The 17544-nt window shown below is 29.6% G+C and overlaps 1 protein-coding gene across 5 annotated transcripts in view; it reads right to left on the bottom strand.

Moving 5' to 3' along the window:
• Positions 1-2658: 2658 nt before the first annotated feature.
• Positions 2659-17544, bottom strand: part of LOC143225545 (diacylglycerol kinase delta-like) — a 133791-nt gene continuing 118905 nt past the window's right edge. For 4 of the 5 annotated variants that reach the window (XM_076455189.1, XM_076455191.1, XM_076455190.1 and 1 more), the window contains 5 exons: positions 16255-16369; positions 15319-15414; positions 14534-14656; positions 8813-9145; positions 2659-8001 (listed from right to left, as the gene is read on the bottom strand). In XM_076455189.1, the coding sequence (XP_076311304.1) occupies positions 7909-8001; positions 8813-9145; positions 14534-14656; positions 15319-15414; positions 16255-16369 (760 nt within the window). In that variant the 3' untranslated portion in view covers positions 2659-7908. Of the gene's footprint in view, positions 8002-8812; positions 9393-14533; positions 14657-15318; positions 15415-16254; positions 16370-17544 lie in introns of those variants that run through there. The other variant, XM_076455193.1, reaches the window with a different exon arrangement.

The raw sequence follows: 17544 nt of genomic DNA, 5'->3' as shown, positions 1-17544 counted from the left end.
GTAAAATCAGCTCACCTTACAACAGCTACCTTTTTTCATTCTCTAGATTTGAACTTTTACAATGAAATATGCTTCTAACCTTTAAGTCTACTAAAAGTTAAAAATAATTGCAGATTGTTATGATGAGGTAGTGTAACAGAGTATAGATATTTTTTTCCTCTATATACATAGATGTGAATATATTAGGTTGAGGAATAATTCGTGAGCATTTTTAAATAATTTCATTCAAGCATTACATGCAAGACTATACAATACTTCAATGCATGAACACATTACACCCAAAACACTTATTATGATACTTTATTTCATGTAATACCTAGGTATATAGTATGCATTGTTTTAAACGAAATTGCAAGAAATTAAATGCGAAAAGCAGATGGTGTCGAAAATGCTCGATTTTGTCCACTTGACATTCCATTTAATGAGCTGAAAATGAAAGCAAAAATTAAAGACATATGAAAATCAAACACACCATCTATTAGAGCAAAAAATTATCTACCAAATGACATGAAATATTTTGTGAAAGCGTTTCATTTATGAATATATTTTTTTAACTTGAAAAAACGCTCACGAATTATTCCTCGACCCAATAAAATTGTGATGCTGCATAAACCACAGAATTATGTAATGTGCCACAATATATGAAATTCCCTCTATTGCCATCTGAAAAATTTGCAAGTACAATATTGATATACTTACAGTTTTAAGTTTTTTATTCAGAATAATATGCTACACTTAAAATTACATCTGTTTCACAAATTTCATTTTCATAAAGGCTTTTTCTAAATTAAGTAATTCAAACCTAAGGTACAGATTACAAAATTTTCAACAGTAATGAGCAGGTACTCTAGTTCATGTGTATGTCATGTTTTTGTATTTCATCTTAAAATCTTTAATAATAATTCCACAGAATTTGATTACACACTTTTGTTCAACAGATTTGACCTAATTAAAATGTTGCTCTTAATTAAAGCAGTGTGACTAGAAATCATGATTTCATTGTAACCCTAAGTGACCTTGTCCTCAAGCTTTTCATGATATAAAGTTCAACTGTTCAAAAATACACCTAAGATTTACACTAGAGATCTTTTCTTGGGGAAACTAAGTTTTGACAGCCAGTTGCACCATATGCCTGCATAATGTTAATGAAGTTTCTGCAAACATAGTTATCAGAACAAAATGTTTTGTTTGCACAATTAGAGAAAATTTTAACATAAGTTACTGTACTTTCATTCTGTATATCATGAACCATGATAGTGTTTCATAGGGTTTTGTGTAATCCCTACTTCAGAGTGTGTTCAGACAAAAAGCTTTGAACTATTAAGGTTTTTACATGTATAAAAATGCACAACATAAAAACTATGCTTGAAATGTCCCATTATTATTAATTATTATTTTCTTGCTCACTCTGAACAAAAACAGCTTGGTATATTGTATCTAAACCTTTTTTCCAAAAATACAAAAGGTACTGCAAGGGTCATAGGAGTAATAAAAGTCAATTTGTTTCTTCTGTATTTTACATAAGCTAAAAACCATCATAATTCTAATCTAAAGGATATTATAATTACCCCTTGAAGTTAGCTTTTTTACAAATATGTGGTGTTCCTTTACAAAACTTCATAACAGTGTGAAACAAGAATTACCAAACAATAGATGAACATTAGATCACTGTTATGTGTGCCTACTCAGTGCTTTGCACACTATATAAATGGTGTCTTTAGAGGAACCAACTACAGTATTGTGTGAAGTAAAGGAAAAATCAATACATATATTAAATTTTATTATACAAATTTGTAGAATAATTAGTTCAAAAGACGTGAATGTTATGTTTTATTTGAAAAAGGATGCTTTTCTATTGGTAACATTTTGTGTGTTTAATGGGGGTGCTCAGTCTAGGTATATATTTGTCTATTGCTATACATTACACAGAGAATTTAGTTACACAGAAATTAGAAATGCTCACTATATTCTCAAACAAATCTCCATGATAATATCCAGCTGCAGCTTAACATTTTCCATCTGGAACTAATGCAATCAAATAGTCAATAGCTACAGTAAATTATCATGAATTGTATCAGCTAGCTACCATATTAACTAATCTTTTGGCTATAGTTGAGCATAAAAAAAATCAGCAAACAAGATAAAAACAAACTGGAAATTTAAAACTAGCAAATAGGGATTGTAAAAGAAAGTAAAAAAACAATACTTGATACTGTAGACATTATTTGCTCAAACTACAAATATTTGTCTACACCAAATGTAATTGTAGGTAACATCATGTAGCCAAAAGAAGTGTTTATAGTTTGAGTATATAATGTGCACAGTACTTCCAACCTTGTTTTCTTACTTTCTTTTTGTAGGTTTTAAAATTCTCAATTTTATTTATCTTCTGATATCAACTATACAGCATGTTACTGAATTTTTACTTGAATCCCGAGGTGCTAAGAAAATGAACATTTGCATAAATACAAAAGGTTGATTTAACATTAATATAAAAATTTGTACACTGATGCTTTTGGTACTTTTTTTTACTGGTTAAAATGATTTACTTTTACAATGATGTGTAGGAATATGGAATTATCAAATGAAAGAAACATCCAGAAAGTTTCTTTTCGAGTTCACTGACTACAAGAAAAATAAACCAGCAACCACAGTAACTGTGTAACTAATAATATTATCATTTATTTTAATTACATTCAAGTCTTGAGTATGTTTAGCACAAAATAGACAGTTATCAAATACACACAAAAAATGTCACCATTCTTTTTTTTTAACAAGTTTAGAAATGTTTTTCTAAATTGACATTTTACTACTTTTGTGAGGGAAGATCATCTAAGCTATAAAAAAAAAACAGAGGTAGTTTTAAATGGATTATTCTGTACAATTATATAGAAAAACAACAGTAAGCCATTTGAATACAAAGTTTGTGAACAAGCCATAAACTTCAGTTTCAACTGAGATTCTAATATATAATTAAAGGGAAACCCTGGAACAGAAGTTAGTGACACAAACATTAATTTCTAGTAAATCAAATTGTACACAAGTCTTGAAGAAAAACATGATTGGTGTAGCAAGTTCAAAAGTGTATTTACAAGTGACTGAAACACAATTCAGAAATAAAATCAACTGGTGCAATTAAATGGGTAAGTTATCACATCACAAGTATTACTAGATACTAAAAGAAAACAACAAATAATTACTATAAGTAGCAGAATACTTTATATTAAAAAGTCAATAAATCCTAATCCAGGGCAATACAAGACAAACATCAGAAATTATCTGGAATGCTATATAACCTTCTAAACCAAAGAACTATATAAACATTTTCTATGGGTCTTACAAGACTCCAATGTGCTTCAAGTTTTCAATACAAAATTATGAGACTGATATACATTTCTTGTGGATCTCTTAATGTAATGAACAAAACGTACTTTCATTAAATCAGCATAGTCAACTCCATTTGTTATTTGCAAATATCATTTAAAGGGCTACTATAATACTTTAGTAATTTTTAACAAGTACTAGCTTTGGTATGTAAATATGTCAATTATTTTATTTCATTGGTTTTAGCCAATAATGTTAATTTAAATAGGATTTGAAATGTGAAGAGAAGTTAATTAAAACTCAAGATTTTAAAAACAATTGCTCACTGATATTCATATTTATGGAAAAGCCACTAAGACTACATGCTAACAGCTACACTTTTGAACTAGTGACCAGCAGGAAGGCAGCCAGTCAGTAGCACCTCTCCTAATCAACTGGACTTTGTGGTATATTACTTGAGTTATTCAGGCTTATAAATTATAAATTTTGTTTTACTAAGAAACAAATTTTTTTAATTAAAGAACAAGTAGCAACTATTGTTCTTAATAGTTCCAATGACATAGTTTTTTTTTTTTCTTAAGCAGACTAATCATTGTAGAATTCATCTCCAAAATTTAATGCCATATTTGCACTTCAACACATTTATTTGTAATAAGACTTGACCTTAGTTTATGTTCAATGTATACTATGTATTAATACTACATGACTAAAAATACAGATGCAAGCTTTCATGGTATTCATTTTTCATTACTATCTAATTGTATTCATACATTATCTAATAACTGAAATTATATTACAAGACTTAAACTTTTTGCTTTAATATCCTGTAAAGACGATATTACATCCTGTCGCGTGCATATCTGACAAACAATTTTCCTAATAAAATGAGTTGAGGTCTCCACCAACGTTTTAGAAATGCACAATATTTTATAAAGTTAAAAACTAAGAAATTAAATGTTTCACTGACACATGCTCCACTATCTTCAGAAGACAAGAAAAACAAAGGAAATTTGATTTATGTACAAGCAAATGTATGTATACAATTCATGTATTGTACAGTGGTGCCATTTACAAAATTGATATCCAGAAATTCACTTCTCTGACACCAGGATCTAAATCTACATTCAATATCATTTTGTTTTTAGCAGTTTCCAGTGGTTCACTTATCTTTAATTCATTTTTTTCACTTCTTGAAGCATTTGTAGGTTGTTCCAATCAACATTATGTGAAGAGTTCACCAGATGTTCTGTCAAGGCTAAATCACTAGTTTTTATTTATCAACAGGTTTATTATGTTCTTTAGTTTTGAACTTCAAATTTCTACTTACCTGTAAAATATACCTTAAATCACAACTTTAGGAGATTTGTATATGCTACATCTGTCCTTTTCCTCAGTTATCAATTATGAATTAAAGATAAGTGAATCATTAGAAATTCCTAAAAACAAAATGATATTGAATGTATATTTAGATCCTGGTGTCACAGAAGTGAATTTCTGGATATCAGTTTTGTAAATAGTGCCACCGTACAATGTGTGAATTGTACACGTACATTTACTTAAATATATAAATCAAACTAGCTGTGTTTTTCTTGTCTTTTGAAGATGGTGGAGCATGTGCCATTGAAACATTTAGTTTCCGAGTTTTAAATTTGCTTTTAGCTTTAAAAAATAAATTATTGTGCATTCTACAAATGCTGGTATCATCAACATATTTTATTAAATCTCTTTAAAAAAAGAACTGTCAGGTGAATATATTGAACAATTCTCCAAACTTGAACAGTCAAACATTAACTGTGATAACATATGTTGAACATTAGTAAAAGTATAATACAGGGTAAGTTTTTAAATGAAAGATTGCTATAAACGTTTTATGACACAAAACCTGAAATTATGTTCTTTTACAATACATAATACAAGTTTCAAAAGAAATATTGACTTAAAAAGATTGTTTAAGTTAGTTACTAATTTTAAACTAAAATATTTTTTAAAACACAAACACTGGTTTATTGCAAAAATGTCTTTGCTTTTTTGAACCAGGCAAACATTTTACAGAAAATTACAACATCCAAAATGAAATAAAACATCAATCGCTTCATCTGGGAAATTTTGTACACTTAAGGAAACAAATCGGAATGTGAAACTTCTACAACTATACATACATGTATATATATATACAGTAAACCATTATTAAGGTATTTACCAATCAAACAGACATTTTATAAATATGATTACAACAACTTCAAGATGTATATCAAAAACTCCAGTAACAATATCAAAAAATGCATCAGTTAATGATTGTCTGTATGTAGAAGAGTGAGATGGGAGCCAGAGACAAAACATAAGACAAAAATGTTCCACGTATCAATATATTCCAAGAGTCAAAGTGCCAAGTAGGTGCATAACAAATGTAAAGCCTTGTATAATTCACACTGAGATAAAAACAGGTTAAATGTGCTGATGAGCAGTGAAAGGTATACAAGTTTACTACAGAATTACTACTTGAGGCAAATATTTCTTCAGCTTTAAATTGCTACTTATACTTTCTTCACACACAACAAAAAGCTGTATAGAAAAAGTGACACAAAAGGTGATTATCATGGCAGGAAAACAATTTCAATTGAGTATGTTAGCACCACCTCTGAATAGTGTTTTTACAAAAAAAAACTAAAACTGCTCACTCCAAAAGACTTAAAGAATAGTTGCATAATAATAATGTGCAACATCAAATATAAGGCAATCAGAAAAGACATGGATAAAGTAACATCAAAAATTGATAAGAAAGTGTGTGAACTATTAAGCACAAAGCAAACTGTGCATGAAAATTTGGTGGTGAAAATATTTTACTTTCTTGAAGGATAAAATATTATATATACCACTAACAAGTAATTAATCTTATAAGGAAATTTGGTAATGAGTTTAAAAACAAGTGGTGCATAAAATAAGAAAGCAATGAACAAAATATTTTAAAGAATGCAACAATTTTATGCAGACAATTTAAGCATAATACAGTAAATAGTTAACTACTGATAAGAACTAACCATAAAGTACACAAGTTGAAAGCAATGAATAGAATTGTATCTTCAAAACAAGACATTAAGTAAAACAGTAATAAGCAGAAAGCAATGAACAGAATATTTTACAAGATATCGCATTAACATTAAAACACACAAACCAGGCAGAGAACAAATTGAAAGACATGACAATAACCAGAAAACAACACGCTCAAGCAGTAATACATAAGAATAATTACAATTTTAAAGAAATACAGTGGGTTCCAAATCTAAACAATTATCTGAGGGAATATAATAGTCTAAATGAAGCATTAGTAATTAGAACTTCAAAAACAAAATTCCTTAGTTCTAGTAATTAGTGATGTAAAACATAATACAATTAACTCCACAATATTTACATCTTTTTCATACACATTTCAAAACAAGCTTAAGTTCTACTACTGACAGCATATTTTGTCATGGTTTAAGTTTACTTCTACCTTACAAACATTCAAGACCAAAATCCAACACATTCACCAAAAATTATCTGTACTTACATTCTATCACCTCACAACCAAAACTGTTACTCAAAACACAGTTTCTAAGGTTGATGGGCTGAAGTTTCAATTCAAATTAGATAAAACACAGCTAACCACAGCACCACAGGTATTTTATCTTGTTGTACCATATGTTCTTGGTCAAAGATGATGGTAAGGCCTTCTATATGTTCAGGCAAATTTGTTGGTCCTAAAATCTTGTGATTGTATTGGTAAAATTGGGAAGATAAAGGTTGGAAGAAAAGCTATATGGTGTACTAGCTTGTGTTAAAAGCACAAGTAATAACATAAAACTTCACACCATTTAAACTTTTTACAAAGATTATCAAGTAAAAATTTCAAAGAGCTCTAGAAGCTAACATTACTTACTAACTTCTACATGACTTTTACCTGTTCATCTTACCACATCTATCTTAAATCAGTGGTACAAAACTGTGACTTTATACAACATATATAGTTGGATGCCAACTATCAAAAAAATACCTAACATTTCATAAGTTAAATCGTTACATACATGTATGTTTCTATGCACGTATGCATAGACAAACACACATATACATGTATATACATATATATGTATGTACATACACACATACACAAAATTGGACCCTCAGACAGACATTCTCTCTCTTTCTTTCTAACAGCATCTGCTCTTTACAATTCATACGATGGATTGTCTTGGAAGAATGATGATGGAATTAATAGTTTTTCAGTAAGTAGCAACTACTGAAGTAACATGATTGATTATACAGTTCCACTTAGCTCTAAAAGGGAAGAAATAATAATATTAAAATAGAACTTAATATTGTCTCTTCTCCTCAAACGTTTATTCTGTTGAAAATCAAATGATGGGAGTCAAGTGTTTTTCTCAGCAGTTCTGTTTACCATGCAATCCTCTTAATGTAAAACTTAATGTAAAAAAACAAACAAACAGCATTAAAAGATTTGATAACACAGTCAATATTTTTGGCACTATTTTGACATTTGACAGCAGAAAAGTCATGTGTTATGCAAACATTAAGAGGTTACCACCAACATTAGGAAAACTTCTTTGTCTGTATATAAGGAGTGATGTCTTTGATAGCTTGTAAAATCCTTTTGATGTGACCAACCTTGTTCACACCCAGGTCCTAAGAAAAAAATAAAGTAATTTTAATAAAAATAATTAATTTTGTATGATATTAAGCATAATATACAGGTGTTAATTGTTGCTTAATTCATTAGCAAAAAAATCTCAATTAAAGCTTTGAATTTTTAAATGTGTAAAATTCAGCCTATGCAAATATATGATATATTTATTTAGGAAAAAAAAACTATTTCAAGTTTAATATAGTTAAATTTCTGAATATATGATACAAGCTGTAATAATATTTTATTCTTAATATCTTCAATAAAAATTATAAAATGTGAACACTTTTTCTTACATGTTCACTGCCATATTAAATATAAAAGAAATTTCTTAAATGGCTTATTTCATGTAGAAAACTTGTTCCATTCTTATATCAAGTAACTACAAAATCACTGACGTACAAAACAAAACTGACATAGAATACATATAAACCTTCACAGCATAGTGGTCTCAAATCAACATATGTATAGATTATTACTACTACAGCACATACATAAGTCACGCCTATATGTACCAAAGTAGAACAATGGTGAATACATGTACATACAGTATGTGAAGCTTAAGTGAATTTATCTTTCCCTGTCTTCCATTTACAATGTCTTCAGTACTAACATACATAAATACAAATTATTAATATACACTATTTTGAGGTCTAGTCTTCAAGATATTTTTATGACTTTGGTACATTTCTATCTTTTTACCACAGTTATAGGAAATATAATACAGACAAGCCACAGTTTACTTTGTCTTCTCTCTTGGCTCAGCAATTACATTTAGTCACAGATTCAATGCATGTCTAAATATGTACATACCTTGAGGTCTCTCCTCTCTAGACTAAGCAGTTCTGGGCCTTGAATGTCATGTTTTATAAAACTTTCTCCATACTCTCCCATCTGTAGTGACTCTAACCACAGTGCTACTTCTTCAGCACTCCATGACCATACTACTGGAGGAAGCTCACTTTCTGATGACTCTACTGGTGTACCACAGCTTTTACCTGAAGACTCAGTCTGCATTCCACAGGCTTTCCCACCACATTTACTGCTAGCCCCATGGTGCTCCTGCTTACTAGATTTTGCAGACTTTTTAAACTTCAGTTTAAAGTGAAGCCCTCTATGGTGTCCATGATGCTGTTTTTGACCCGGCTAATGACAAAAGGTATAAATTTGGCTTTTGTGTCTTTTTATGTTCAGAACATAAAAAGATATATATCTTCTTTTTCTTTTTAAAAAAAAGATGTGTGTGTATATATGTATATATTTGGATATGTGTGCCAAGTTCAGCCACCACCATGACCTGAGAAAAGCACTAAAAGAGTCATGCAGGTTAACACTACACATCAATGAAGAACAGCTGTCTACATCAATTTCTTCAATGGGTTGTCTAGGAACCCTAAAAAGTAAGTATGCAAATAGAAAATGCACAGAAGCATGCTTAACCGAAACAGAACAAGTACATAAGCGGTTCTACCAACTTTAAACATAATGTCAAAGTGAATAAAAAAAAATGACACGAGAGTTTTAGCTGCACACTAATATTAAAATTTAATTAGTAAAATTAATTTGCATTTCAACCAAAAGAGGTTAATTTAAGTGCTACCAACAGATGACAACAAGAGTATGTAAAGTGTGAGCAATACATACACAGTGCACTTTTCTTTATAACATAACACAATGTTTTGGAACAACATGGGACCTATTGGTCCATCTCAGCTGTTCCATTCTTTAAACTAAATAAAAATAATTAAAAAAAAAATCTTAAAGTCAGCCCTTATTCATATATCTATCAAGCTTTTTCTTCACTGCCTCTACAACATTCGAAGGCCAACCACCTTGTCAGAGAAGAAAAAAAGCTGTCTTAGCTGATGATGACTCATACTCTGACAAAATTTATATTTGTGTCCTACTGTTAAATATAAAGAAAGATAATGCATCAATACTATCAGTTCCCTTTATATTCTTAAATACCTCAATCAGATTCCCTCTAACTCTTCTTTTTTTAATAAAAGCAATTTGAGAGATTTCATCCTCTTTATATGGAACCCTTTTATCTTAGGCACCATTCTAGTAACCCTTTTTCTGAATCCTTTCCAAAAGTTCAATGTCTTTTCTAAGGTAAGGGCCTCAACACTGAATACATTATTATAAATGCAATATAACCATTGACATGTACAGTGAAGTTACTTTACACTTGTATTGAATATTCCAGTAGATATAACCTGAAATCCTATTTGCCCTACCACTAGCAACACCACACTACTTGGATGACCTTAGAGACTGATCAACAATTACACCAAGCTCCTTTTTCTTTCATGAAACTGTTAAGGTTATTCTCATCCAAATAATACATATAATTCAAGTTATGATAACACATGTGCAATATCTTGCATTTATGATAATTAAAACCTATCTGCCATTTATTTGCCCAACTCACTAAATGATCTGAATCCTTTTGTAAAGTAACAGCAGTATCTTCACAGGCAGCAACATTCAAGAACTTAATATCATAAGCAAATTTAAGTAATTTATTGACCCTTCTTTTATCTATGTCATTAATATAATTCAAAATGAGCAAAAGTCCTAAGACTGAGTCTTAAGATACTTCACTTATGACATTAACTCAATTTGACTGAGCTCCATTTGTAAATGCCCTGCTTTCTTCCATCCAGTTACTCTTCTATCCAATTTGCTAACTTATCCCTCACACCTACAGAAACAAGTGTTTACAAGTCTATTATGTGGCACCTTGTCAAATGCTTTCTGAGAGACCAGATAAATCTAAGTCCTTACCCTCATCTACATAAGAAGTAATATTTTCAGAAAATGTCAATGGATTTTATAAGGCAAGTGAAACTTTTAGTGAAACTATGTCAATAATCCAATAAAATTCTAAACTTTCTCAAATGACATTGCAAAGCATCTATTAACAGACTTTCCAAACCTTTACCCATAACTGATATAAGACTAATGAGTCTGTTATTAGTAGGTCAATTTTTATCATCTCCTTTGAAAAGAGGAGTTACATCAGCTAACTTCCAATCCTATGGTACCTGACCTGCCCATTATTCAAGGGCTGATGAAAAAACATAGCAGCAAGTGGCTTACATATCCAATCTTTAACCTCCTTCAAAACCACTGAAGAAATATCTGTCCAATGAATCTTATCAGTTTTTAAACTTTCCAATTTGTTCTTAACCAGCTCAGAATTAATGCAGCCATTTTGTTTTATCTTATTTTCATTTATTAACTGTTCAAAATGAAATACTGTTTAAATCTCCATCAGTAAAAACTGAAAAAAAGCAAAATTTAATAAACCAGCCATTTGATAATCATGAAATACTAGCCTTCCTTTATCATCATTGAAGACTCCTACCTCATTTTAACAATTTACTTACCCTTAATATATTTAAAGAAATCCTTATTACTAATTTTTATGTTTTCAGCTAACCTTTTCTCATACATCCTTTTTGATGTCCTAATTTCATGTTTGATTAACTTTCCTGATCTTCTAATTCTTCTGTTATTCCAGTCAATTTAAATTTCTTAAATTCACTATGTTTTTCCTTAATTTTCTTTCTTAAATTCTTTGTGAGTCAACCTCATTTGAACTTGAATATTTAAGAAAATTATCTTTAAACATTTTCCACATATGATCAGTGTCTCCAAATAACTCAGCCCAATTCACAGCAGATAATTTCTGTTACATCCCTTCAAAACTTGCTTTTTTCAAATTGTAACAAAAATATTATTCCTTTTCTCCACACACAGCAAAACACTGAACCTAATACAGTAATGATCATTTGTACCGAGGTGTTCTCCAGTTTACACCCTTTCAATCATTTCCATATTTGAAGTTTACAATAAATCTGAAATAGTATTATTTCTAGTACATTCATTGACTAATTGGTGAAGAAAGCCATCTTGAACATTTTCCAAAAATCTTACTCCCTCAGGGTTTGACTCTAGTATTTCCCAATCTATATGTCTGAGATTAGAATCATTCACAATTATGATTTTGTTAACAGATGAAATCTTAATCTCATTATGAAAATTTTCACTTATTTGATCAGTATAATTTGGTGGTCTGTAATAAATTTTCACTACAGGCCCTTTCCCTTTATTTCTACCAACAGAAACAAACCCAAATGGATTGAGTCTCCTTGCTATTATCTTTTATATCCTCAACTCCTTATTCTTTTTCACATTTCATTTTTTCTGATCCTCACCACTGTCTAGCCATACAGAAAAATAAATAGACTTAGTACACAAGCTAGCCCCCATCCATTCCACAAAGCTTCCTTCCACTAAACTAATCCCAAACAGCCAATCTGCTTATCTTTACATACTAACCTAAGCCTAACATTTAGCCCTAGTGACCTACATATATCTTCATCTACACAGTCAATTCTGGGCAGTATTCCTAACAAAACTAAGTTATGACCTTTTTTGTTTAAATAAACCCCTTATACTTATTAGTTAGTTAGCTGCTTTGACCCACCTTTCCCTGCATCATTAGCCATGCACAGCAAAAAGTGCATCACCCATAAGTACAGCCTTCTTATCATCCACATTCTTCTCTGACCCTTTTGTTTTCCTTCACTCCAATAGTTCCTCATGTGCAGAAGCCAAGAGCTAAAACTTATTGTTTAACAGAGTAGGATCATTATAACTAAGTTCACTATTTTTAGCCTTAGCAGTACTCTTTCTAATTTCCTGAAAGTGACTGTTAGCTGTGACTGTACAAGTGTAAGCTCGTCTTGATATTCTACTGCCATTTATCACAGTTTACCCTTCTCTTTATGTACTGTATCTACTTTAATTAGGATAACCTCCAAGTTTTCCTACAACCTACAAACTCTACATAAAAATTGCACATCTTCACTACTAACTTCCTTTATATTAGTAAAGATGGTTGCATTTCCTTCAAATGTTTCTAAGACCACATACACAGTGTATACATATATAATCACTAAAAAAAATTGATTCTATAATAAATTCATTATCTAATGAAATAAACACAACTGGCAGCACCACCATGTTAGAACCAACCTCATAAACTGTCAGCTAGACTTAAACTAAAAGAATTAGCTCCCATTTTTTTAAAAATGAGCTCCACTATTAAAACTACAGCTATAACCAAAGTTTTTGCATCACTTTTGAAATATCTAAGCCAAATGCAACCCACTGGCTAATGTGATTTTTAAATGTTTTCTTTAACAAACCCATCAGGTAACTTGACTCTTCAACACCTCAATGAGTCTATACTTGTGAAGATTAAGGAAATCTTAAAAAATTATGGAATACACTGGAAATATTAAGCCCTAGTATTCTAACACATGGTAGACTTTTGCAAAATAATTTTGTATTTATTTTTATTAAAAGATTTTAAATAAAAGATCTAAATGAAGTTCAAATAATATTCTCTTACATGTCTCGTTCCAAAAATTCTAGGGTGATGCAAAACCTTTAGCCAGTAGCTGTAGTGACAATATTAATTTGATTTAAGCATTTATATACTTTATGATCTTGCTTGGAAATGAAATACAAATGCAACACAGAATTACCTTACTGAAAAGTGTACATATGAATAATAACAAGATAATACTACTATAAATTAATTTATAAAAACCTGTACAATACATCACAACTAAGAGTAATTCAAATATACTTCATGTCTTTAAAAGAAAAAAAAAATACATCATCAAAATCCTGATTTCAAAAACATTTAAAAAAATTACATATGTACTTGTTCTAAAGAAGCAAATATAAAAGAGCCAAAGGAATACACCACACAAACTGGTCTTATTACACTATGTAACACAAATTTTGTTCCTGGATAGTATGTGTTATTTCTTAATTGCTTATGCTATAAAAGTACAGAAAATAGACATTATTCCCTTCAGACTTTGCTTTTGTGACCTGGATAACAAAATTTAGAAATTAACCTATTTTCTATGTAAAAACGGGTATATTTGCACATTTTCATTTACGTAAGGTCTGAATAAAACAACATATAAATCAAGATTTACATGTATTTATACTAAAGTTATACAAAAATGTTGAGAAGTGAGTTGTTTTTTGAGATTTACGACTGTAAGGTAAATCACTTTCACGAATCAGCTCCCAAATATAGTCTCCCATCATGTTTTCGTTATATGCTCCCAGGTCACAAAAGCAAAGTTTGAAGAGAAAATAGGTATGTTCCATTTACTTTAGGCATAAGCAATTGGGAAATAACACTTTCTGCCCAGAAACAAGAAAAAGTAAAAATTTTGTTACATAGTGTAATCAATATGTAAAAAGAATTCAAAAATAGATTCTTCTAATGCTACTCTGAATAAATTACACAAAATACACATACAAATTTCAAAATATACTGTAACAAATAATAAGAGGTAGCACATATTGATAGATATTTAAGTTTTGTTATTGTCATCATTATTTGCAAGACACCAATTAAAAACTGTTAATGTTAAACAACACAGTACAAAGAAATTTTAATAAAAAACATATCTACAACACATTAAAACCCACCACAAGCTCTTCCTTGTTACCAAAAAAGTGAACTACACCTTGGATTTCTGTGCATTTTTTAAGTTCTGACCTCATAGCAGCTAGTGTGGAACTTAATCTTTCCTCGAGATCTGCTCTAACATGCTGCAATGAAATCAAAATGGATTTTAGTAAAGTCCCAAGAACATTACACAGATTTGTTTTGATGTCTTAACAAAATAATCATGATATAAATAAGATAAAATTGTAAACATGTATGTGAAGTAATTTCAAACATTTCTGTTCATACATTAAAGCCTTAAAGTATTAAAGAATGTTGATAAGAACCAAAGATATATCTACACAAAGATTCTTTACTTAAAATCAAACGACTGAATAGTAAAAAAAATTCTTACTTGCATGCAGTAAAATGTTCATTAAGTTTGAAAGTTCTAGATGTTCAAAAGAAATATTTTAACAACTATGAAAAACAAATATAAAAAGGACTCTTCTAGAATTCTTTAAAGAACAAAGCTTATAAACCCCTACACAATGCTACTAGTGTATCTATATCCTGCCTATTCAAATGTAATCAAACACACATATATAGCTAAAACTGTGCCTACTTTAGAATAACCTGCCACAAAAATGTTTGTACTAGTTCATAAAAATGTTTTAGTGAAATAAAAAATGATTTAATTATTCTTATTTGATGTGAAAATTAAATAATAAAAATAATCATACAAATTTTATGTTTTTATTATCAAGGTTTACAGCACTTCAGTATTACACCTAACACAAATATGGATATTAAATAAAAAACTCACAGCTTCCTCTGACTTTTCTTGAAGGAACTTGGATGTCTCATGATACAACTTACGAACACTATGGACCAAGTCACTGACTTGTTGTCTAAGATTGGGCTAGAACACAGAAACATAAGTTAACTTCAGTAATTACAAACCAGATTTTAGCTGAACAACTGGAGAGGGAAGTACTATAAAATGTCTAAAATTATAACTACCTAGAACACCCATGCAAAATCACATTAGCTTTACAGGAAGCAGCCAATAGGTGGTTGGTGTTATTTATCACTTTTTATGAAATTATTACCATACCAACAGTATAAGTACAACAACAAAACCATGAAACTGAAAGAAAACAGACAGGAAAAAGACTCACAATCGAAATGGAAAGTAATTTGAAACTTTCTGATGAATACTGCAGTCAGTGCTGAGGAAAACTGCATTATTATTTCAATGTCATATTTTTAAACTTTTCGTTTCACTGCACACTAATAATTTCTCTACAGTCAATGTCAGCATAGGAAAGATAAAATATACAATTTTTCTGAAAAACATTTGATATTCATCTAGTGGGTTTTAGAGGTTATTGATAATAAAATATAAAAAGAGTAAAATGAAGGGGAGTATTTTTATTCTTAGCATGAAAAGAGCATTTCCTCAGATTAACTAAGTAACTGCTTTGGAAATTCACAAGAAAATTTAATAGAAATGCTTCATTAAAACATCTGTTGAGTTTTTTGTGTACAACACATCTGTTGAGGTTTACTAAAACCTTGCTATATTTCATGATGATACACCTACTAAATTCAGTTATCGTATGTATAGTTTCACAATTCTAAAATTGATCAATTCAAAATTCATTCTAATACAGTTAATACAGTTTTTCATTATTAGGTTGTAGATATGTTAAATGTACAGATTCTGCAAAAAAAAAAAAAAAAAATTAATAAGACTTACTCCTTCCACCATTCTTCCTCCTGGAAATATCCTGTCCATACAGCAAGCTACATGGGAAGCATAAGGGAAGAGATCTTGTTCCACTAGAGGATGTGATATGGAGGCTACTTTTACACTAAGATAACAAAACAAAATGTTATGGTTTTTTGTTAACTTGACCATGTTGTACTAAATGCTTAAAAAGTACAGACAGAGTGAGATTTGAATATTTACATTTTAATATTCTGTTAATTGCATCTTGTCTAAATAAAACTTACAAAATATTAAATAGTTGAGTCATGGCTACGAATGAAACTGTGCCACATAAACAAAACATGAATTATACTATTTAAAACTGATTATGGGAATGTACTATCCACAACGTATTGAGACAGAAATGCACCAAAATTTCTTTTAAATCTTAGTATTTATTTCATACATAACAGATACATTTCCATAGATATAATGCTTGAAGAAAAAACTTATAAAAAATTATAAGTATTTAACTACAAGTAATAGACTCCTTCCACTTTTTGTTAATATGTTTGGTTATAAATATCAATTTCTCATTGTAACAGCAGGATTGTAAATAATTTGAAAACATGTACATGAAAAAAAAAACATGCAGAATCTATTGAGAGTTTCATTATTGTTAGAAGCCAAATGAAACTGGTGTTTTTTCTTCAGAACAGTTATAAGTAGCTATTGTGAGAGAAAATTAATTTCTGTTTATCACTATTATGATTCACAATAAAAATGCTTCAGCTGCAAGCATATTATATCTTTGAAACAATACTGATACTGTCCTAATGAATGAAGTTAACTGATTTTAATTACACAATTCAAATAATAGCATTTACAACAAATTTTGTTTAGAATATTGTTGACATTGAACATAACTCATTTTAATAATTGATAATTTTATACGTATGCATTACAAATAAAAAATACTTAAACATAAGTAATAATCATTCAATAACTTGAAAAAAGTAAAAGTCTTTCCCATTTTTCTTTTCATATATTTATTGAATTTCTTTATCATAATATAGATTTGAGGTAACTTCTAAAAATTATTTTATTTATACTATATTTTATTTTTCTTGTACTTAACTGTATATTATTTTTTTTGCAAAAAATTGCCTTAAGTTGTAATACTTTATTTACATATTTGACTTTTTGAAGAAATAGAGATTTGAAATAATTGTTCATATAGCTCACATATATAAATGTTTTATCCAGTATAACTAATTATCCAAATGTGCTATTGAAACAAATTAAAGATAGAGATGAACTACTCACAAAGACAAGTTG

This window comes from Tachypleus tridentatus, chromosome 9 (genome assembly GCF_004210375.1).
Source record: "Tachypleus tridentatus isolate NWPU-2018 chromosome 9, ASM421037v1, whole genome shotgun sequence".
In the NCBI taxonomy this organism is placed as follows: domain Eukaryota; kingdom Metazoa; phylum Arthropoda; class Merostomata; order Xiphosura; family Limulidae; genus Tachypleus; species Tachypleus tridentatus.
The sequence above is the reverse complement of the archived record's forward strand: the minus strand, read 5'-3'. Positions and strand labels throughout refer to the sequence as shown.